This window comes from Rattus rattus, chromosome 7 (assembly GCF_011064425.1).
Source record: "Rattus rattus isolate New Zealand chromosome 7, Rrattus_CSIRO_v1, whole genome shotgun sequence".
Classification (NCBI taxonomy): Eukaryota; Metazoa; Chordata; class Mammalia; order Rodentia; family Muridae; genus Rattus; species Rattus rattus.
Genome location: NC_046160.1, coordinates 91,462,135 through 91,483,040, shown reverse-complemented (window position 1 = coordinate 91,483,040; position 20,906 = coordinate 91,462,135). Strand labels below are relative to the sequence as shown.

General features: G+C 36.8%; 1 protein-coding gene across 2 annotated transcripts in view; it reads right to left on the bottom strand.

Annotated features, from left to right (window-relative positions):
* Fut8 (fucosyltransferase 8) overlaps positions 1–20,467 on the bottom strand; it is a 131,359-nt gene extending 110,892 nt beyond the window's left edge. For both annotated transcript variants that reach the window (XM_032907987.1, XM_032907986.1), the window contains exon 1: positions 20,009–20,467. In XM_032907987.1, the coding sequence (XP_032763878.1) occupies positions 20,009–20,211 (203 nt within the window). In that variant the 5' untranslated portion in view covers positions 20,212–20,467. The remainder of the gene's footprint in view (positions 1–20,008) is intronic.
* Between the last annotated feature and the right edge of the window lie 439 nt (positions 20,468–20,906).

Below are 20,906 nucleotides of genomic sequence, written 5' to 3'. Positions count from 1 at the left end.
GTAAAAGCCCTGATAAGTAGGCAGGCAGGCAGACACACAGACACACAGACACACAGAGAAATACTGATAGATATCCACAGAGATTTCCGCTTGTTTTAAAAATGAATCTGGGCACCCAAATCACTCAAAGCCAGCCCAACCACACGCCTTCTGGCCCTCCAGCAGCCCTGTCAGCAACGGCAAAGAAACCCGCAGGAGCAGCAAGAGATAGCAAGAGATGAGGCCTCCTTCCTCCTACCACAGCCATGACCCAGGTGTCTCTTCAGAGAAGAAGACAGTCTTCCATTAGGCTGTAGCTTTGGGATTAGAGGGTGAAGTAGCTGTGTTTTAGCCACTAAATTTTCCTGAAGGGGTGGTAAGCAGTGGTCTTATCCACCTCAAACTCACACTCTCCTTGTCCTGCTGATGCTGTCTGTCCCCTGGGATCCAGGTCCTCTGCCTGCCCTCCTTTGGAAAAGACAGTCTGGATTTTATGTGGGATATGAGGGTCTAACTGAAATCCCTCTTCCTAATAAACATTCCCACTCATTCTGGAAAAAAAAAATGAAGCTGGGCAAACCACTGAACTGAGAACGGGACCCCAGTTAAAGGAAGCAGAGAAAGGACTGGAAGAGCTTGAAGGGGCTCGAGACCCCACATGAACAACAATGCCAACCAACCAAGCTTCCAGGGACTAAGCCACAATTCAAAGACTATACATGGACTGACCCCTGGCTCCAACCGCATAGGTAGCAATGAATAGCCTAGTAAGAGCACCAGTGGAAGGGGAAGCCCTTGGTCCTGCCAAGACTGAACCCCAGTGAACGTGATTGTTGGGGGGAGGGAAGTAATGGGGGGAGGATGGGGAGGGGAACACCCATAGAGAAGGGGAGGGGGAGGGGTTAGGGGGATGTTGGCCCGGAAACCGGGAAAGGGAATAAAAATCGAAATGTAAATAAGAAATACTCAAGTTAATAAAGAAAAGAAAAAAAAAAAAAAAACCCTATTGGGTTGGTACCAGGAGGGGTTCTGGTATGATTTAAAAAAAAAAAAAATGAAGCTGGGCAACACTCCCTCTCCCTCTCCATCTCCCTCCTCCTCTCCCTCTCCCCCTCTCCCCCTCCCCCCTCTCCTTCCTTCCCTTCCTCCCCCCTCTCAGCACAAAAACAAACAAAACATTACAGGAAAGCCTTGGTAATTAAACCCTTAGCTAACAAGCAAGTGGAAATGCCCCAAAGAGGTGGCCTGTGAGATCTAGAAGCGTCCTTTTGCTTATTCTTAGTTTTAAAAGCTGTTATGTGGTACCGTTTATACCTTCGTAGTTACAACCAGCTCACACAAAGAATTGTTAAAATACTCTGTTCTTTGCCTGAACCACGAATCTTATTTGCAAAATGTGAGGCTGCTGGATTATATAAAATACACCAGCACACGCAAACCTGCTTTAAAGCACAAATTTCTCTAAGTTTTTATGCAGAACACTTTAGGAGACAGACAGCACACCACTTCTCAGATAAGATATGAAAGACGTCTTCTTCATACAGCATTCTAGCAGCAAGTTGTACTACCTCAAAGTCAAGACCAAGAAAGATTCTCTTCAGCTTCTCCTTCTGTTGCCACACTACTTAACCTCAAGTAGATTAATCCCCCTTCACCCACCACTATCAGGCAAGTTTGCCAACACTAAGTTACACAAAACCCCTTGTAAGGTGAGCAATTTCACTGAAAAGTTGTCTGTTACCAAAAAGTTGTTTCCTTGTGTGTTGTCGCAATGTAGTTGAGGGATAACGCACATTTTTAGCACTCCTCATAGTTTGGTAAACTTTGGAGTAGGAGAGAAAGAAGGGATTTTCCCACTGGTCTCATCCTTTAGATACACAAATAAAAACCCTAACAGATCTTTGCCTAATAATCTATTAACAATTTCTCCAAACTTTAAATGTAAAGACAGGCTAATGAACCAGTATATTTTCCTACTGATTACACTTAAAACTTTGATTTTTTTTCTTTACACTGGCCTTCAGCTCTCTTTAAAACTGTGTAAAATGATAGTTCTTCTATAGAAAGCCTGCCTTGAAGTTAGACTTTATTTCAGTCACATTTCTTTCTACAAATTTCCCTTAGAGTCACTGCCCATATAATCAGAAACAATTATACAAGCTAATGAAATGAGTCCCCTTGTTCAGTAGTCTTATCACTTTAGTGGTACAGGATCATTTGAAAAGCATTTTATAATTCTTAACAATGGCATATCATTTTCATAAATTCAAAAAAAATCTCCTTTCAATTTGCCATCTTACTAACAAAATCACCATTTGCTGCTTATTCCTTAATATCTCAAAGCAAATATATCCTTTTCCTTCACATTGAAAAATACTCTCTGAAAGCCTTGAGTGTACTTTGACTAGGGAGGAAAGACAGACAAACAAATCCTTAAATTCAAAAGAAACAAAAGTATAGAACCTGGGGATGTTAAACTTTAATAATACAGTGACTAATCTAGAGGTACAGATGCTTACTAAGACCAATGCAAAATACAGTCCTAAACTCCAACTTATTCGTACAATAATCGAACTATTGAGCTGAGTACTGTGTAAGAACTAAGACAAAAGACAGCGAGAAGCTGTCTAACATGACAGTCATCAGTTAGAAATGTGTGAATAATTTATAATCAGAAACAGAATCCACAAATAAACTGAAGGATGAATAAAATTCAAGTTTCATCATTCCATAGATTTTATTAAAGATATCAGGTTCTGAACATTACAATACAAAGAGTAAGATGGTGTTTGCTCCTTCAGCACACTGACTTAAGACTAAGTTCAACAGACAAATGCAAAAGTAAAATTAATACACTGTTATAAGTGTGTATAATGGCAAGAATAAATGATACATGTTGAGAGAACACGTGGAGATGGTACCTTATGGGGATGGAAAGAACCAAGAAAGAATTCTCATAGAAAGTTGGAGTGTTAAAGAATCAGTAACATTCATGAGAAATACTTCAAGAGGGGGTTAGGGAGATTGCTCAGTAGGTAGTGTTTGCTGTATAAATATAAGGCTGGGAGTTCAGATTCTATTTGCCCACATAAATGCTAGGTAAACAGGATGGCCCACATACAGTTCCAGAAATCAAAAGGCAGAGAGACAGAAGATTCCTAGAGCAAGCTGGTTACCTACACTAGTTGTAACCCTGAGTTCTGGTTCAACTGAGAGACTCTGCTTTAAAGAATAAGATGGGATAAATCAAGGAGATTCTCATTATCAACCTCAGGTCTCCCTTTGCACCTATACATATGTAAATATACACACACATATACGCATGTTCTGAGAATGCTTTAGAAAAGTTGAGTACCGGGTTAAATCAGTATAACAGGAAAATATACAAGGATACAGAGGCATAAAACATACTGGTTTTGGAGAACTGAAGGCTACTCAACCTAAAGGCTGAAATTAAGGATGCTGTGAATGTCTTCTGTGACATGAGCTAGCTATTGCACTCATGAACACACTGTACTATGGTTACCAGCACAAGATCAAATGACTCAACATTGTAGCATGTACAGAATAGAGGTGGTGTGCTAATAAGGCACCACCCCCAGCTAAGAAGCTATTGGAAGCCTCAAGAAGTTAGGGAATTTCTTTTCTTCAGGAGGTGTGATCATTTGTAGGTTGTCCATGGATGGCCCCATATCCATGTGCATGCAGTACTAATTAGACGCAATGAGTTTTAAAAACAAAACAAAGATGAGAAGGGTGATACATCAGGAGTATGAGGTGGATATGATCAAGATACATTGTGTGTGTGTGTGTGTGTGTGTGTGTGTGTGTGTGTACCCACATGTTATATATATATATATATATATATATATACACACACATTTGTAATTTAGTAGATCTAGAGTGGCACACTAAAAATCTAGAAGCTAAGGAGTTCCTAGATAATGGTAAAACTATTGTTGACAGACACTGAGAATTGTTTCAGCAGCTTCCATGACAACATAAATCTATTTCTAAGCCACCCTAGCACCATTCTTTTGTCCTTATAGAAAAAAAAAAAAATCTGATCGAGAAAATAAAGCAATTTGCTTCAACTTTTCCTTTATTTGAACATAACCTATAAAATATCTAGTTTCTCTTTTTAAATGTTTCAAAAACATCCATCGGCTGGAAGAACAAACTATGATTTTAAAAGTTTAAGAATCCATGATAATCTTAATAATTAAGGTTGGAAAACAGTAAGTTTCCTGTCCTACTTCTTTCCTAAATATTGGCACTTGGAGAGAGGAGGATGGGATTCAGTGGAAGAAGAAACACAAGACTTACTACCTGCCTAGTTACCCTCCTATAATTACCATAATTCTTCCCAATGTTTTATGCTTTGATGTAAAAAAGCACACATAACTTTTTTTCTAAAAGTTTAACAAAAAATGTCAAGGTATTTGTAAAACTAAACAGTGTTACAAATTTTCCTTTTAAAGAGTTTTACCTGACTTCAAGCAGTATTACAGAGCAATAGTCATAAAAACTGTATGGTATTGGTACAGAGACAGGCAGATATATCAGTGGAACAGAATTGAAGACCCAGAAATGAACCCACACACCTATGGTCACTTAATCTTTAACAAAGGAGCTAAAACCATCCAATGGAAGAAAGATAGCATTTTCAACAAATGGTACTGGTTCAAGTGGAGGTCAGCATGTAGAAGAATGCAAACCGATCCATTCTTGTCACTATGTACAAAGCTTAAGTCCAAGTGGATCAAGGACCTCCACACCAAACAGATACACTCAAACTAATAGAAAAAAAGTGGGGAAGAGTCTCAAACACATGGGCACTGGGGAAATTTTCCTGAACAAAACACCAATGGCTCATGCTCTAAGATCAAGAATCGATAAATGGGACCTCATAAAACTGCAAAGCTTTTATAAAGCAAAAGACACTGTCATTAGGACAAAATGGCAACCAACAGATTGGGAAAAGATCTTTACCAATCCTACATCTGATAGAAGGCTAATATCCAATATATACAAAGAACTCAAGAAGTTAGACTCCAGAAAGCCAAATAACTCTATTAAAAATGGGGTACAGAGCTAAACAAAACATTCTCAGCTGAGGATTATCGAATGGCCAAAAAGCACCTAAAGAAATGTTCAACATCTTTAGTCATAAGGGAAATGCAAATCAAAACAACCCTGAGATTTCACCTCACACCAGTCAGAATGGCTAAGATAAAAAAACTCAGGTGACAGCAAATGCTGGCAAGGATGTGAAGAAAGAGGAACACTCCAACATTGCTGGTGGGATTGCAGACTGGTACAACCATTCTGGAAATCAGTCTGGAGGTTCCTCAGAAAATTGGACATTGAACTGCCTGAGGATCCAGCTATACCTCTCTTGGGCATATACCCAAAAGATGCCCCAACATATAACAAAGACACATGCTCTACTATGTTCATAGCAGCCTTATTTATAATAGCCAGAAGCTGGAAAGAACCCAGATGTGCCCTTCAACAGAGAAGTGGATTAAAAAAATGTACATCTACACAATGGAGTAGTACTACTCAGCTATCAAAAACAATGACTTCATGAAATTCATAGGCAAATGGAATGAACTAGATAATATCATCCTGAGTGAGGTTACTCAATCACAGGAAAACACACTTGGTATGCACTCATTGATAAATGGTTATTAGCCAATAAGCTCTAATTACCCAAGATGCAATTCACAGACCACAGGAAGCTTAAGAAGAAGGATGACCAAAATGTGGGTGCTCCCACTCCTTCTTAAAAGGGGGAAAAATATCCATAGGAGAGGATATGGAAGCAAAGTTTACAGCAGTGACTCAAGGAATGGCTATTCAGAGCCTGACCCACATATGGCCCATATATATACAGCCACCAAAACTAGATAAGACTGATGAAGCTAGAAAATGCATGCGGAAAGGGACCGGATATAGATCTCTCCTGAGAGACACATCCAGAGCATGTCCAATACAGACGTCAATGCTAGCAACAAATACTAAACTAAGAATAGGACCCCCTTGGGGGGAATTAGAGGAAGTATTGAAAGAGTTGAAGGAGCTTGCAACCCAATAAAAACAACAATGCCAACTACCAGAGCTTCCAGGGACTAAACCACTACTGAAAGACTATACATGGACTGACCCAGGGCTCCAACTGCATATGTAGCAGAGCATAGCCTTGTTGGGGCACCAGGGGAAGGGGAAGCCCTTGGTCCTACCAAGGTTGGACCCCCAGTGCAAGGGAACATGGGGGGGCAATAAGGGGCATTTTATAGGGGGACTACCCGTATGGGAAGGGGGAGGCTAGGGAATGGGGTCTTATGGACAGGAAACCGGAAAGGGGAATAACATTTGAAATGTAAGTAAAGAAATATATCTAATAATTTTTTTTTTTAAAAAAAAAGAGAGTTTTACATTTGGCTAAATAAATAAATGGCCCCAACAAAAATCAGTCAAGGGGAGAGGAAAGGAAGAGAAGGGGGCACTGGTCTTTGATTTCTCTTGAAATTTGTGTTAGTAGTATAATTATATTCCTTTAAAAAATGACAGGGACAGCAAGGTAGCTCAGTGGGTCAAAGACCTTGTCACCAATCCTGACTACTAGAGCTTAATCTCTGGAACCCACTAAAGGTAGGAGGGTAATGGCTCACAAAGCTGTCCTTGACTTCCAAATGAGGGCTGTGGCATGTGCACCCCACACGCAGGCATCATAGAAGCAATAATACTTTTTTCAATAAAAAGTTTTAAAATATTTTACAACTTAATTTTTGTGACACATTGCTTCCAAGAAATTAGAACAGAAGACAAACAAGCCTATATAAGATCTAATACATGTCCAGTACCTTGACATCCTAGAGGCTCTAAAACAAGTCCTAACAGAGATCATAGGAAAGTAACTTCATGCAAGAAGACTGGGAAAGGCTTTGAGAAGTTTATTTGACATGGTCCTTGAACACATGGCAGACCTTCAGTAGATGGAAAAGAGCACAGAGGAGGAGATAGGAATGCCAATGTATGCACATTTATAAATACACAAATACAAGACACATTTTAAATTGGTTGACTAAATATAAGAAATTTTAAAAATAAAACACTTAAATCAAGTCTACTGTATCTCTGAGGATTAATAAACCCATGTTTGGTATAGGAAATGTGGCTGGTGCATAAAGCAGCCGCTAATTGCTCTTCTAATTTAAGACTTCATAACAGACTGTAGATACTATGACCAGCTTCCAGATGGTTACTCTGCACTTGGGATAAGTGAGCTTTTAAAGAAGCATGATCCTATGTTACAATTTCTATAAATCCTGATTTATAAGAAAAAGGCCAGGCAAATGTATAACATCTCAAAGCGGTAGTTCTGTGTATCCAAATGTGTTGGGAAACAAAAGTAAAAGGAGTAACAAATATAGCTTTCCTCAGATGATTATCAATAATAAATTAAACAAGGTTTCCTCACAACTATGCTACTACAGAATATACTTTTAAATGCTTTTAGTCTATAGTATATATGATGTTTCTGTGCACTAGTACACATGTTCTAAGTATATGTTCTAGAAGTGGCTAAATACCGGGAATAAACACTTCAAAATAACAACTGCAATCAAAAGCGTACATACCAGATCCAGTTATTTGAGTCAGCTTTACTTCTATTCTAAATAGTCTGTTATTAGGTAAATAGACTAAATACTATTTCATTGGAAAAATTCATTCAACATTTGTGAACTACCTAGAAATACTGCAGCCACATTAGGAACAGCATACCAAAGCACATGTTCCAAAGGCATACTGCATCCTTAGGCAAATTTAAATTACTCTCTGAAGCCTGCTATGGTTTGGATAAATGCCCTCTCCCCTGCAAAAAGAGCATGCGCTAAACATGGAGCTGTCATTCTGTGGTACCACTGGGGGACTGTGGGAACATCAGAGGAATAAGGAACTATAGGAACTCTCCCCCTCTCTATATATATATTTAACTTCCCTGTCCCTATGGCCTGAGCAGTCACCTCTGCTATGTGTTTCCATCATGATGTTCTCCCTCACCAGAGGCACAAAAGCAATGGCCCAATTGCCTGGAATGAAACCTCTGGGTCTACATCATGAGTTACTGGCCAGCCAGGGGTACATAGTGAGACCCAGCTCAGAAAAGAAAGAAGACAAAAGAACACCATTTGGGGGCTGGAGAGAGATGGCTCAGCAGTTAAGAAAAACTCTTAACTGGCTCTTGAGGACCCAGGTATAGTTTCTCTCCCTTAAATATCTGTAACTCCAAAGATCAAACGCCTTCCTCTGACCTTTGAGAGCACCAGGCAACCAAGTATATAAACCATACATGCAAGGAAAACACTCACATACATTAAATTTTAAACATTTTTTAATGTTTAATTAAGCCCCTAAGCTAAATCTTCACACATTTTAAATTTAACATGAATGCACTTTGTCTAAGTGACATTTGCATACAGAAGAGAAAGTCAGACACTGCATTGTTGTATTTTGTTTTGTTTTGTTTTTTTAACTTAGCAATTTAAGATTTTAACATTTTACTCATATGACATCTTTCTCCAAAACTGGTGCCTTTCACTAGGGGCCTTCCTAGGTAGTGACAATAACTGAAATCAAGTCTGAATAAAGCTAAGGTGAAAAATGCCATTCGCATCTGTAAACGCATCAACTAGAAAAGGGTTAGAGTCATAGAGTTCAGTTCAAAGAGCCAAGTTACGAGGGAAAAAAGCCTATATGCTTCTGTTTCTATATCTGTGTCTGTTTCTATATCTATATCTGCTTCTGTAGCTATAAAATGAATCTACCTAGATCCACTAGCTCTAAAGCTATATATCGGATGGTTTCTTTGTAAACCTACCACATCTCCTTTCCCTAAACACCGTTTCAGCTCCAAACACAAGAGCCATCTAAAGGAGACTGGGAGAGAAAACACAAATGTTTGAATAAATTTAAAAGGAAAAGAAATTTGAGATCTGGAGCAAGTCCATTAAGACTTAGAAAGCAAAGTCAGCAAGGACCTGAGAGGAGAATCGGCAACTGGATTTTCATTTCAGAGCCTGTCCTTACCCAGATGTAACGTGCATAATAATTCAAACACTGAAAGAGACAAGAGCTAATAATGAGAACATCTGATTCACACAAGCTTCAAGATAGCAAATTTTTCTATAAATGTCCAGATCATTGCTACATAACCTAATATTATTCTTTGAATTTGTTACACACACATACACACACACACACACACACACACACACACACACACACACACACACACACACACACACACAGTCCCCCACTCAAATAACCAAAACAAAAGCATTCTTAGCTTGGAAGTCATCAGAAACAAAGATAAATAGAGGGCCTGGATTTGTCCTTTTGGCCAGTTTGCCAACTGCTTTTAAAACCAAGTAAGATTGGGGGCAGAGTGGAGGAGGGGGAACCTATCTTTAGCAAGACAGTTACTACAAGGATCTCTAGGGAGAAGGAAACCAAAACTAATTACTCCCATGAAAGCTATACTTAGTTTTGGGAATTCTACTTGCATTTTTATCTATATTTTGAACTAAATTATCAAGCATTCATCAAAATACATGCATCCAAGTCAATACCAATAATCCATTTGTCACTTCATAAACAAACAGACAAGCTATTCAAAACCTGGATTTTCTACACTCAAATTTATTAAATTAAAAAACCATATATTAAAACTAAATAGCTACCTGGATGGATGGATGGATGGATGGATGGATGGATGGATGGGTGGGTAGAGATTATATGTAAAACAACACAATATCAAATAAATAAAACTAAAGGCAAGTTCAAAATACTCCCTGAAATTTAAAGTTTTATAAAGCTGCTCTTGAACAATCACACGTAACAGTCACATGGACAAATGAAAGAAAAAGAGCACACATCAGACAACATTTATGCTTATAAATGGTTTTTAAATAAACTTCTTTCCTCCTAATAAGTGTGTAGCCTTGAACACAGTCATCCACCTAGCTGACTTCTATTCAAATCACCTTTGTTGGGGTAAGAGTGAACAGCATGCAGAAATGAAGAGGAAAAGAAATTTTCTCTGCACAAGAGAATTCCAGCTGATTCTATAAATAAGTGGAAACTTCTGGAGCTCACACTATCCAATGTACAACTCCAAATATAGACTTCCCTATTCATTATAGCAAGACGGTCTAAAGGAGCCTTAAAAGTATACTCAAACGCAAATGACAGAAACTACACATCAGAGAAAGAGTGTAGTCACAGCAAAGTGTATTTGCTATTGTGAAATACAATACTCTTTAGTGTAAACTAGGTCAGGTTCGGTGGCAGTCCTCCTATGTCACATATGGCTTTATCTGTTTGACTAATTTTGACTGCTTGATCTATTGCTCTAAGAGGGGCAGTGAAGCGTTTAGCTATCATAACAACCTTATCTACTTCTATTTGCCTAATGTATCAGACACTGCTGTCAGGTACACACATTAAGGCTCATTATGTCTTAATATAATTACTCCTTTATCATTTCTGCAATGTTTTTTCACCTCTGGTAAGTTTGTTTATTGATAAATAGGGAGTCAGGGAGTCTGATACAGAAAGAAAGCTCACAGTATATGATCTGACCTGCTAGATCCATACAAAGGACGATGGGTGCTGGAGGAGTATTGGAGCATTTTCCTGTGATGTAGTGTTTTGTCTTCCATTTCTACTATAGCAAGTTTTAAGAAAACAAAGATACTAGGGATAAAAAGAGAACCTCACATCAGTTCTTACATCACTTCTACTGTAACTCAGCACCCAGGAGATGAAATATAACAAAAAGACCTTGAGAACAGCTCCATAAAATTAATATCAGCTGTGGCTCTACTCTGAAAAGAATTATAAACAATTTACTGTGTCTATGTACTGGTAGACTTAGCATTATAAAATATTTATATGGCTTTTGTAAAATTATTATATTTTACATCTAAATTAATTTAAGCTTTCTCCTTCTCAAAAAACGAAGTCTGTTCATTTCTATGTTAAACTTATTGTCAAATCTAGTTGTGTCAAGAGACTAATAATCAACACTCAAAACTTCTACAAACATGGTTCCTAGAATACAGGTATCTATTACCAAGTCCAATGACCTAAGCTCAGTGAGAAGAGAGAATAACATAAAAGCACTGGCATATCCATGCCCACATGCATACACATGCATGTGTGCACAAAAAAAATATATATATACTTTTTATAAAGCCAGGAAACGGGGAAGGCAAGCAGAAAGTAAATTCAGTAGAAAATATACAAAATAAGACAGCGGAGAGTAATTAGATTAGCAAAAATGTGTAACAGCATGTAACAGTGTAAAAAGAAATGTAATAATATATGCATTTTAGTTCTAGAAGGGGAAATGAGAAAGAATAGCTCAGGGACCATTTGAATTTCTAAAATTGATTTTTAAAGACCTCCGCCCCCATATTTAAGAAGTTCAGCAAACTACAAGTTGGGTAAAAGGGAAGCAAGGCTCACCTAGGCACATCACACTCAACTGATTAACACTGAAGACAAAAGAAAAATGCAAATGCAGCAAAGAAAAAGGTTTACTGTAATAACTGCAGAATTCTCAACAAAGTGTAATGATGGTTAGAAACCTTGACTGAAATAAACCCACAGAAATGTTCTCAGGCAGAGAAGATTTTGCTCTTAGGAAAAATAAGACATCCTAGTAGCAAAAGGAATTACAGACAATATTTTATAAGTATGACATACATAGAATGCTATTTAAAATATTGCCAATCAAATTCTGTACTTCTGCTTAAAAATATTTTCCAAAAATAAAACTTTAAAAAATGAAAAAAACCTGAAATAATGTATTACCCTGAAAACAGGCATCATAAAATTTCTAAAAGACATGCTTGAAGGTAGGGGAAATTATTCAAAAGCCAAACTACAGGAAAAACAGTCAACAAAAGAGGATGAATGTAGTCAAGGCTAAGGAGTTTTTATCTACTTTAATCCATATCTTAATGTTTGAAACTATCAGGAGTTTTTTGTTGTTTTCTTTTTTTTTTAATTGGATAGTTTTTGTTTACATTTCAAATGTTATTCACTTTCCCAGTTTTCTGGCAATAAGCCCCCTATCCCATCTCCCTCTTCTTCTTCTATAAGGGTGTTACCCCTCCCAGACTAACTCTATTCCCATCTCCCCCTTCCCCCCATATTCCCCTGCACTGGAAAACTATGTTAACACTGAACTTATAGAACATAACTTCTTGCACTTTCTTATTTACGCTACACCCCAAAGTGATAAACACTGAACACCACAGATTTGTGACTTGCAACTAATGCCTACCTGAAATCATTTACAAATACCGAGTAAGACTGGCCCTAAGTTACATACCAATGATACTATTCAAATGTCTGGGGCCATGAGAACAGATAAGATGGTCTATGTTGGCATCAACACTAAAGGGCAGACATACAGGACCTTCAGATGTGGAAATAATATATGCTTTCCTTCAAATCTGTGCACCTATTAATATTCAGGATCCCTACAGGAATCTTATTCTTGTCAGAAAACAACAATTTCATTTTGGAGAAAACAAAAACAAAAACAAGCCTCTTCCTAACTTCTGTTTTCATAAATTCTAAGCAGTAGCATCAATGTTAACGAGCAAAGAACATTATAAAGAAAAAACTTCTCACTTTGTGCATGTTTGTCTCTATATGACAATGATTTTCTTCTAAATCATCCTTATTTGTAGCATCTAGACAACAGATGATAACACCAGCATAAAAAAAAAATCAAAGCAGTTATTTCTCAGACATTTCTCTTTTGCAAACAATTAATTAAGGTTTTAGGCTCCCAGTTTACATTGACAGAATGATGGGAGAGGTTTTAATTAAGAATTTCATACATGCATTTAATGTGTTTTGATATAGTGTATTTAAAGTAATAAGACAATACTATATGTCTATAAAATACTACAACAAAGGCATCCAAATGGAAGAGGCTTTCAAGGTTTGAAAATTACAAAACTTTTTAGGAATTCAAAAGCAATGCGAAAATACTAAAGATAAATGAAAATAAAGAAGAATGTAGTTTTATCATGTGTGTGTTGTTTATGTGTATAATGCATATGCAACAAGTGCGTGTATGCAGTGGACATCAGGTGTCTATAATTCCCAAACTTACTCCTTTGAGACAGGGTCTCTCTCTCTTTTTAGCTAGGCTGGTTCCTCAGAGAGCTCGTGGGATCCTCCTGTCTGTCACACAATTCTGAAGTGCATGCAGCCAGGCAAAAATTTTCAGGGGTGTGAGGATTCAAACTGAGGTTCTTATGCTTCGCAGCAAACATTCTAACCCACTGAGCCACCTCCACATGCCCAAGGGGGTGTATTTTATAAACTCTAAGATATCTATTAAAAGTTGGTACAACGAAGCTGCAGAGATGGCTCAGTGGTTCAGAGCAGTGACTGCTTTTCCAGAGGACATGCGGTCTGACTCCCAGCATCCTATGGCAGCTCACAAACATCTACAACATCAGTTACAGAGGGTATGATACCTTCTGGCTAAGACCAGGCTCACACACGGTGCACAGACATACATGTAGTCAAAACACCCATGCACATAAAATGACGGTTTTTAAAAAGTTGATATGCCTTATGGTAAAAAAACAGAAGATTGGGTTCAAAAGACAAAAACAGGAGATGAGACAAGTGGGGAAATTTAGCATGGTAATAGAATTAAATACAAAAGGCTAAAACAGTTCAGCAAGGGCAGGCTCTCAGACCTGGAGGAAAAAAGATGAAACACTATCCTATTAAAAAGTAGGACTTTGAATACTTAAATTTGTGTCTAAATATAAGAGTATTTAAGGTATAAAACACTAACCAAACACATGTAAACACTAACCAAACAAAAGACAACAACAAAACCACCAACAGTATTAATATTAAATAAATTAACTTTATAGCCAAAAAGGTTTTGCTAGAAATAAAAGCCCTGTGATAAAGGGTTAAGTCAAAGAAAACAAGATAGTCCTGAGTTAGTATTCAACAAACTAAACAGCAAATGAAAAGGAAAGTTAAAACTTAAAGGAGATAGGAACAACCACACCTGTAAGCCAGCAAAAGAAGCATTTAAATATTTTACATCATGCATGAACTCAGAAAATCTCATCACAATTACCTAACCTAACAAAAAACATACTATAGAAGCTTAGAGTCAATAACAGCAGACCATATGTTTTTCTTAAGTATTCATCAACAAAAGTCACTTACTAGTCCATAAAGTAAAACTTGAATTAAAATAATACAGAATTATAACTTTATTTGGTTGAAAAAATAAGACAAAACAGAAAGATAAATAGCACAGTCCATTATACTACTTAGGAAAAATACATAACTATGATATGGTGCTAACAGATCACAATGAATATTTGAAACTATTTTTAATGGATGAAAATGAAAAGACAAAACCTTGTCAGAAACTATAAGACACAGATTTAAAGTGAAACTCTCCAGGTATTTACAGGTTAAACATCCCTGATTCAAAATGAGAAATTCAAATTAAATCAGAATTTAAAACTTTTTTAAAAGCTTTATCAGAAGTCTAAAAGTTTCAGATTTCAAAGCATTTCAGATTCCGCTAGTAAAATTGATGGAAATATTCCAAAATAAAAACCGTCCAAAATCTAAAACAGTCCCAGGCATTGTGAATAAAGGACATTCAATCTACATTAGAAAAGAAGCAACTTTTAAAAATCAATGATATAAACTTGCTAAGAAAGCTTAGAACAGAAACAAATCCAAAAGAAAGTGTAAGAAAGAAAATGGTCAAACTCAGAGTAGAAATAAATGCAGCAGAAAGCAAATACACAACAGAGAAAGAGCAGAATATAAAAACATACAGCTGAAAGTCTTCTAACACTGCTACACCTAGAAAATCTGTGCTACCTGGATAGAGGAGAAACAGAATGAAGTAAGATTTTTTTAACTAAAGATGTAAATCATCTTGGATTGCCTGGCAGAATCAGAGATGTGCAAACATAAACATGTATATATAATACAAGAGAAATAGCCTGAGGCCATCCTAAATTTTAAAAGTCATAAGTGGTTGTTTTAAGCTGTGTTATTATTTTGTTATACTATATTGCATTATACTACATTATATGCAATATGTACACATATAATTTTATTTATATATATTTGTACATTTAAAATCCTGATGTTGAAGCAAAAATAGTAATAAATAACTGTTTTAAAAAGTCAGCAATGAGGTTGGATAGATGGCTCAGAAAAGCTAAGCTCAGATCCCAGCACACACACAAGAGGCCAGGCTAGGTGTGGGCCCACACACACCTGTAACCCAATGGTAGACACAGAAAGATCACCTGGGCTTGTTAATCACTAGCCTGGGATCCATGGTCAATGCCCTGTTCCTGAAAGAAAAGATCCTCCTCTGGCCTCCACAGATTTCCCCAGGCACGTGCCCTGCAGATAGCAAAGATTATATGTACACATACACCTCCCTCCCCCAATGCACCCCAACCCCCCAACACACATACACCAAAAAGAAAATAGGCAACAGAATCAAATACTCACTTTAGCAAAACATGGCAAATAAATACAAAAAAACAATGTTCAACATTCTTAACTACAAAAGTAAACATTAAAACTTCAATGAGATGATACTATATATCGGTTTTAAGGGATGACACGAAAATTACTAACACTATGCACTATATGACAGGAATTAGAATAGTGCTGTTTAATGAGTCAGAGGGATGCAAAATATAAATACACATGTTCATATGAGTATCTGCATGTCTGCAGAGGCCAAATGTCAATAACAGATGCCTCCTTCCATCACTCTCACCTTAATGAAACAGTCTCTCACTGAACCTGAGGCTCACGTGGCCAATTCAGCCTAGCCATGTAAGGGACAGAATGGCATGGTTCCTGCCCCTTGAACAGAGCCAGTGGAGTGAGGACCTCCATGAGTGTTGATTGTTACTGTGAGAAAACAGACCAACTCAATATTGGGTTCAAGCTATATCTTAAAGAACCTGACCTAAGTTTGAACTAGAGTTAAACACCAGGCCTGTACCTAACACTGGTTTCCAGGTCACACCATAACAACCACCAATCAAGAAGAAAGCAGAAATTACAGTTGTACCTAAAGATATTTACTTATGAACGTTTATGGTTCCCAGTACCAGCCAATCATTTTAAAGGGCAACAAATTCCATAGTCCCCCAATCAGATATGTGCCAAGCTAGATATACCCTTGCTTGTTTATTTGCCTCTATAAATGCTTGCTTGAAACTGGGCATCAGTATGTTAGTATGACTGGAGCTCAAGCTTGAATAAAGACAGAACCTTGTGCAATTGCATTGGAATCAGCTCCTTAGTGGTCTTTTACGATTTGAGACATGGGCACAACAGCTGTGGGCATAAGGCTTGTTTGTAAAATAATGTACATATTTTCATGCTCCTCCTTTGAGGAATGTGTTCTCTACCAATGTAAATGACTCCATGAAAATCAGAGACAGCACAAGTCCAGGAGGTGAGGGTGTGGCTAATGTCTCAGCTAAATGGTAAATGCTGTATGACCATAAGGCTATAAGGCTGTGGGAAAGAACTCTGAAAACATGAGTTCAAAAATATATCATTTCTCAACTATGCAAAATATAAGGATGCAATATGAACTGTATAATGAGCTTCACAGACCTAAAAGAACAGAGCCAGTGGGTCAGAAAGATACTAAGGAAGGAGATAAAGAGATTTAGGGAGTGGTTATCTCTGGGCAAGATCTTACAAAGGTAATTTGATTGATTGATTGATTGATTGATTGATTGATTGATTGATTGTGCTTACAAAAGCAGACAGATTCCTGAGTTCAAGGTCATCCTGCACAGATGGAATTTAGGTCCAGGCCCAGGCATGGTAGGAATGGTGATTTCAGGGTGGGGTCCCACCCAGCTATCTTATACTCTGTGCTTATGCTTACTGTCTCTTTCTAAGAATCAAGAGACTGGGATCAGGAGATGGTGATTCATAAGATAATCAAAAGGGAAGCTGGGGTAATGACAGAACTGATATGTAAATAAAAGACTGGGCTTTTGGTTGCAAGAAATGAGCTATCCAGAGAGCTTTAAGAATAGCAAAGGAAAGCTGTCTCTAGAAAAACACAGACAGAGCAAAATGGAAAGCCATCTCAAGCAGAAGATAGGCTATCAACTTGGACCCACAATTTGACTTTGATTCATTTGTTTCACAATGCCCAGATACCCCTTCTTCAGAACCCCTCTCCAAGCTGATGTTAATCCTTGACTTTCATAAATTCAACTAGGCTGGCTGGGCAATAAACTCCAGAAATCTACCTGTCTCTATGCCCTATTCTTAACACATCCCCAGTTCTGGATACATACTGCTGTACCCTCCTGTATATGAGGACTTAAACTCAAGTCCATATACTTGAGAGGCAGATAAAAAAATACTTTTCAAAAAATAAAATCTTAAACTGTGATACATTTAACAACTCACCACTAAAAAGGGAATAAAAATATTTACTTGGCAGTAAGAAAGCACAAAAATTAATATGCATAAAAATACTGATGAATCTCAGATGTATTAGGCCAAATGGAAGATGCCAGACCCCAAAGGCTGCATACTGAACGATTTCATTATAACACTCAAGAAAAGCAAAACATACTGGACAGCCAACAGATAAACAGGAGTCACAGTAGGGAGGCAGGGACAGATTCAACTAAAAGAGGCAACAGAATTCTGGGAAGAGGCAGAGTTCTGATATAACTTGATGGTGATGATTGCATAACTGTAACAAATTTGCCAAAACCCACTGACCTGAATACTAAAAGCAATAAATTTTACTGTAAGAAAATTATTCATCAATGAGTCAAATAATTGTACATATACACATGTCCTCTGACACTGCCACACCTATACAGTGCTTACACATTTATATCCTTCAAAGAGATGGTTTATAACTTCCTTCTAAATTTTTCAGTATCAAAAAACTATAAATTGTAGTTAGGTTAGCTAACTGCTTTTAAACTATTGTCTTGAATCCTAAAAGCTGTCCACTCGGGCTTATGATTTGCTTTCCAACTCCAATTTATATGCCCTTGTCTAAAAGGAATTACCTACTTTTAAATTTATCTGAATTAATACTCTATCTTCTGCTTATGAATATGTCTTCTTACAAAAATAACAGACATTGAACTGAGTACAAAATTACAAAATAGCTGAATAAGACAAAAAAAGTCTCAGTATTAACAGATACCTCTATTATTCTTGTCCTGGCATAAAAATGAAGTCCCCACGAATGGTGTGCACATAGCCCTGCTAGTAGAGTCAACAGAGGAGCCCAGGAGACTTCTCTAATGAGGGAAAATAATCATGTATTTATTTTACTGTGTTCATATGCCTATTTATAAAAATGGCCTCATCTGTTTATTCTGTTTCTAGATTGCATATACATTTATTAAGTATGTCAGCTCTTATGTAGTTGTTAAGAATTTAATCTCAATATAAAAAAGATTTTTTTAAAAAGTGACTTAAATCTTATAAGGGATTGGAGAGATGGCTTAGCACTTAAGAACAGGTCTTGCCTCTGAGTTCAGTTCCCAGCAGACATCAGAGGGCTCACCTCCAGTCTGTACCTCCAGCACAAGGGAATCTGATGCTCCCTCTTCTGCACTCCATGGGCACTGGTACTCATAAGTGCAAACACACACATAGATTCTTGCAAGCTCACATAATTTTAAAATAATAAAAATTAATACTAAAAGACTGGTTATTTTTCTGAAGAGCAACCCATATTTATATTTACTATAAATAAAGTAAGTTTTCCTTCACACAAGAAAAACAAGGTACTTCATAATAAAAGAAAAGAAAATAGAAATACTGGTACTAAAGATGGAATGAGGAGAAAATTCAGTGATTATTCAAGAGCCTAAATTATAAAAGCAAAAAAATTTTTCTCTGGAAGAAAAGTCTCTACTGAGACTTCTAATTAAAATTTTCTGAGTCACTGCTTTTTCTGCTTTCAGCTTAGGACAGTAAGAGTCCAGGCTGTGGAATACACTACCAGAATTCAAAGAAGGTTCTGCCATTTCTTAAAAGTATAATCTTAAATTACTTAACATCTTTATGATTATTCATCTGTAAAATGATTGAAAGCAGTATTAAATCTCATGAAGTTATCTTGAAATTCAGTGAAATAATCTGTCTTTGGCACAGTACCTGACATTTGACAAATTCCCAATAAATGATAGCTGTTATCAGCAAAGTCTAATTATGGTTCTCTAAAAGTACTGTATATTCAGCTTTTTCTCTACACCACTTGATGATCGTGCCAATTACCACCTCTATGGAAGAGTTTTTGTATCTTTGTTTCTAGCCTTGCTGCTCTTTGAAGTGACAACAAACACTGTACACGTGATCATTCTCAGATGTGAAGTTAAAGAATCAGAAGTTGTCAGACAACTTGTAATCTCAGTAACTGTTGAGTTACAGGCATCTATAAATAAATATCAATGTTTATATTTTCCATTTAAATAAGAAACTTTGGCTTTCCAAACAGCTGATGCACTGTTCTATATATAACAATGAATTGTCTTCATCTTAAGAATTTAACTAAGAAATTATGACTTTGTAGTCCATAGAATAAAAAATTTTAATGTACACTAATTCAAATCACATAGTTTATGTTCAATATAGTCTAAGCATAATTTTTAAATAAAATATAAGCATATAAATACCTCAGCTTTATTTATTAATTCATATGCAAAATATGATTTACCACTATGTAGACCTTATCTACATTGACTATATAGATATATCACTGACACTTTTTAAAGACGTGCTAAAATAATTAGATTTTTGAAATACAGTTTGTAGAAATTTCAAGTATTTTTCAACAGTGGAATAAGTCCCTGTACCAAAAGCCAAGTATAGTATTTCATCAAATCCTTCAGTATTTCAAACCTACCGTAGAGACTCAGCCATTCGCCTCAAGTCTTCATTTTGTTGTTTTAAGCGTTCAAGCTTTGCAAGAATCTTGGAGAGTTCTCTGCTAGAGTGATCAGGGTGGTCATTATCTCGAACCAAATGACCACCTATATAAAACAACAAGGTCCCCCAGGCAAAAAGAATGAGCATAATCCAACGCCAGGAACCAGTCCATGCCCGCATTTTCAGAGTTTCAACTCTGTCCTCTATCTTCCTGGAGCTCAAAGAACTGGAAACATTGTACTCTGGTTCTAGTTAGCCACACAAGAAAACAGGTTTCTGTTGTTTTAACACATGATGCTTCAAACAGGTTAACCTCTGGTAATCCTGTGGCGACTCTTACAAAGAAGTTTTCCTGGTGATGCAGGCAGGAAGCTTTAAAGTCTTGTGCTTCGTGGATTCTACATGCTGTGAAAAGAGTTAAAAAGTGTACTTCAGTTTTTTAGGATATCTAAAACAACAAAAATTGACATTCATGGAGTTCCAGAAAACATGGTTTTGAATGGTCAAGAGGCTGAAAGACAATTTTGCTACCCAGTAACAGGTAAAAAGTGAAAGTTTTAAATGTGTATGTTAAGTCAACCACAAATTAGGCTTCAATCTGATAGCAAATTAGTTCACTCTAAACCTGGAAGTCTAAATGCCATTAAAACTCTTCTTCATTGAAATGTTCTATAATAACTTATATTGAAATTAAAATAATATATATCTTAATAATCAACCAAAATCCCTATACCAAAATCAATTCGACTATGTATTTCAAGCTAATGTGTTCACCATCTAAAAGAAAAGGTTCTTAGTATGAGTGAATTCAGTGCTACAAATCCTCATACCCCTCCATCTCAATACTCTGCTGTCATTTCACTATTTAACTTGCA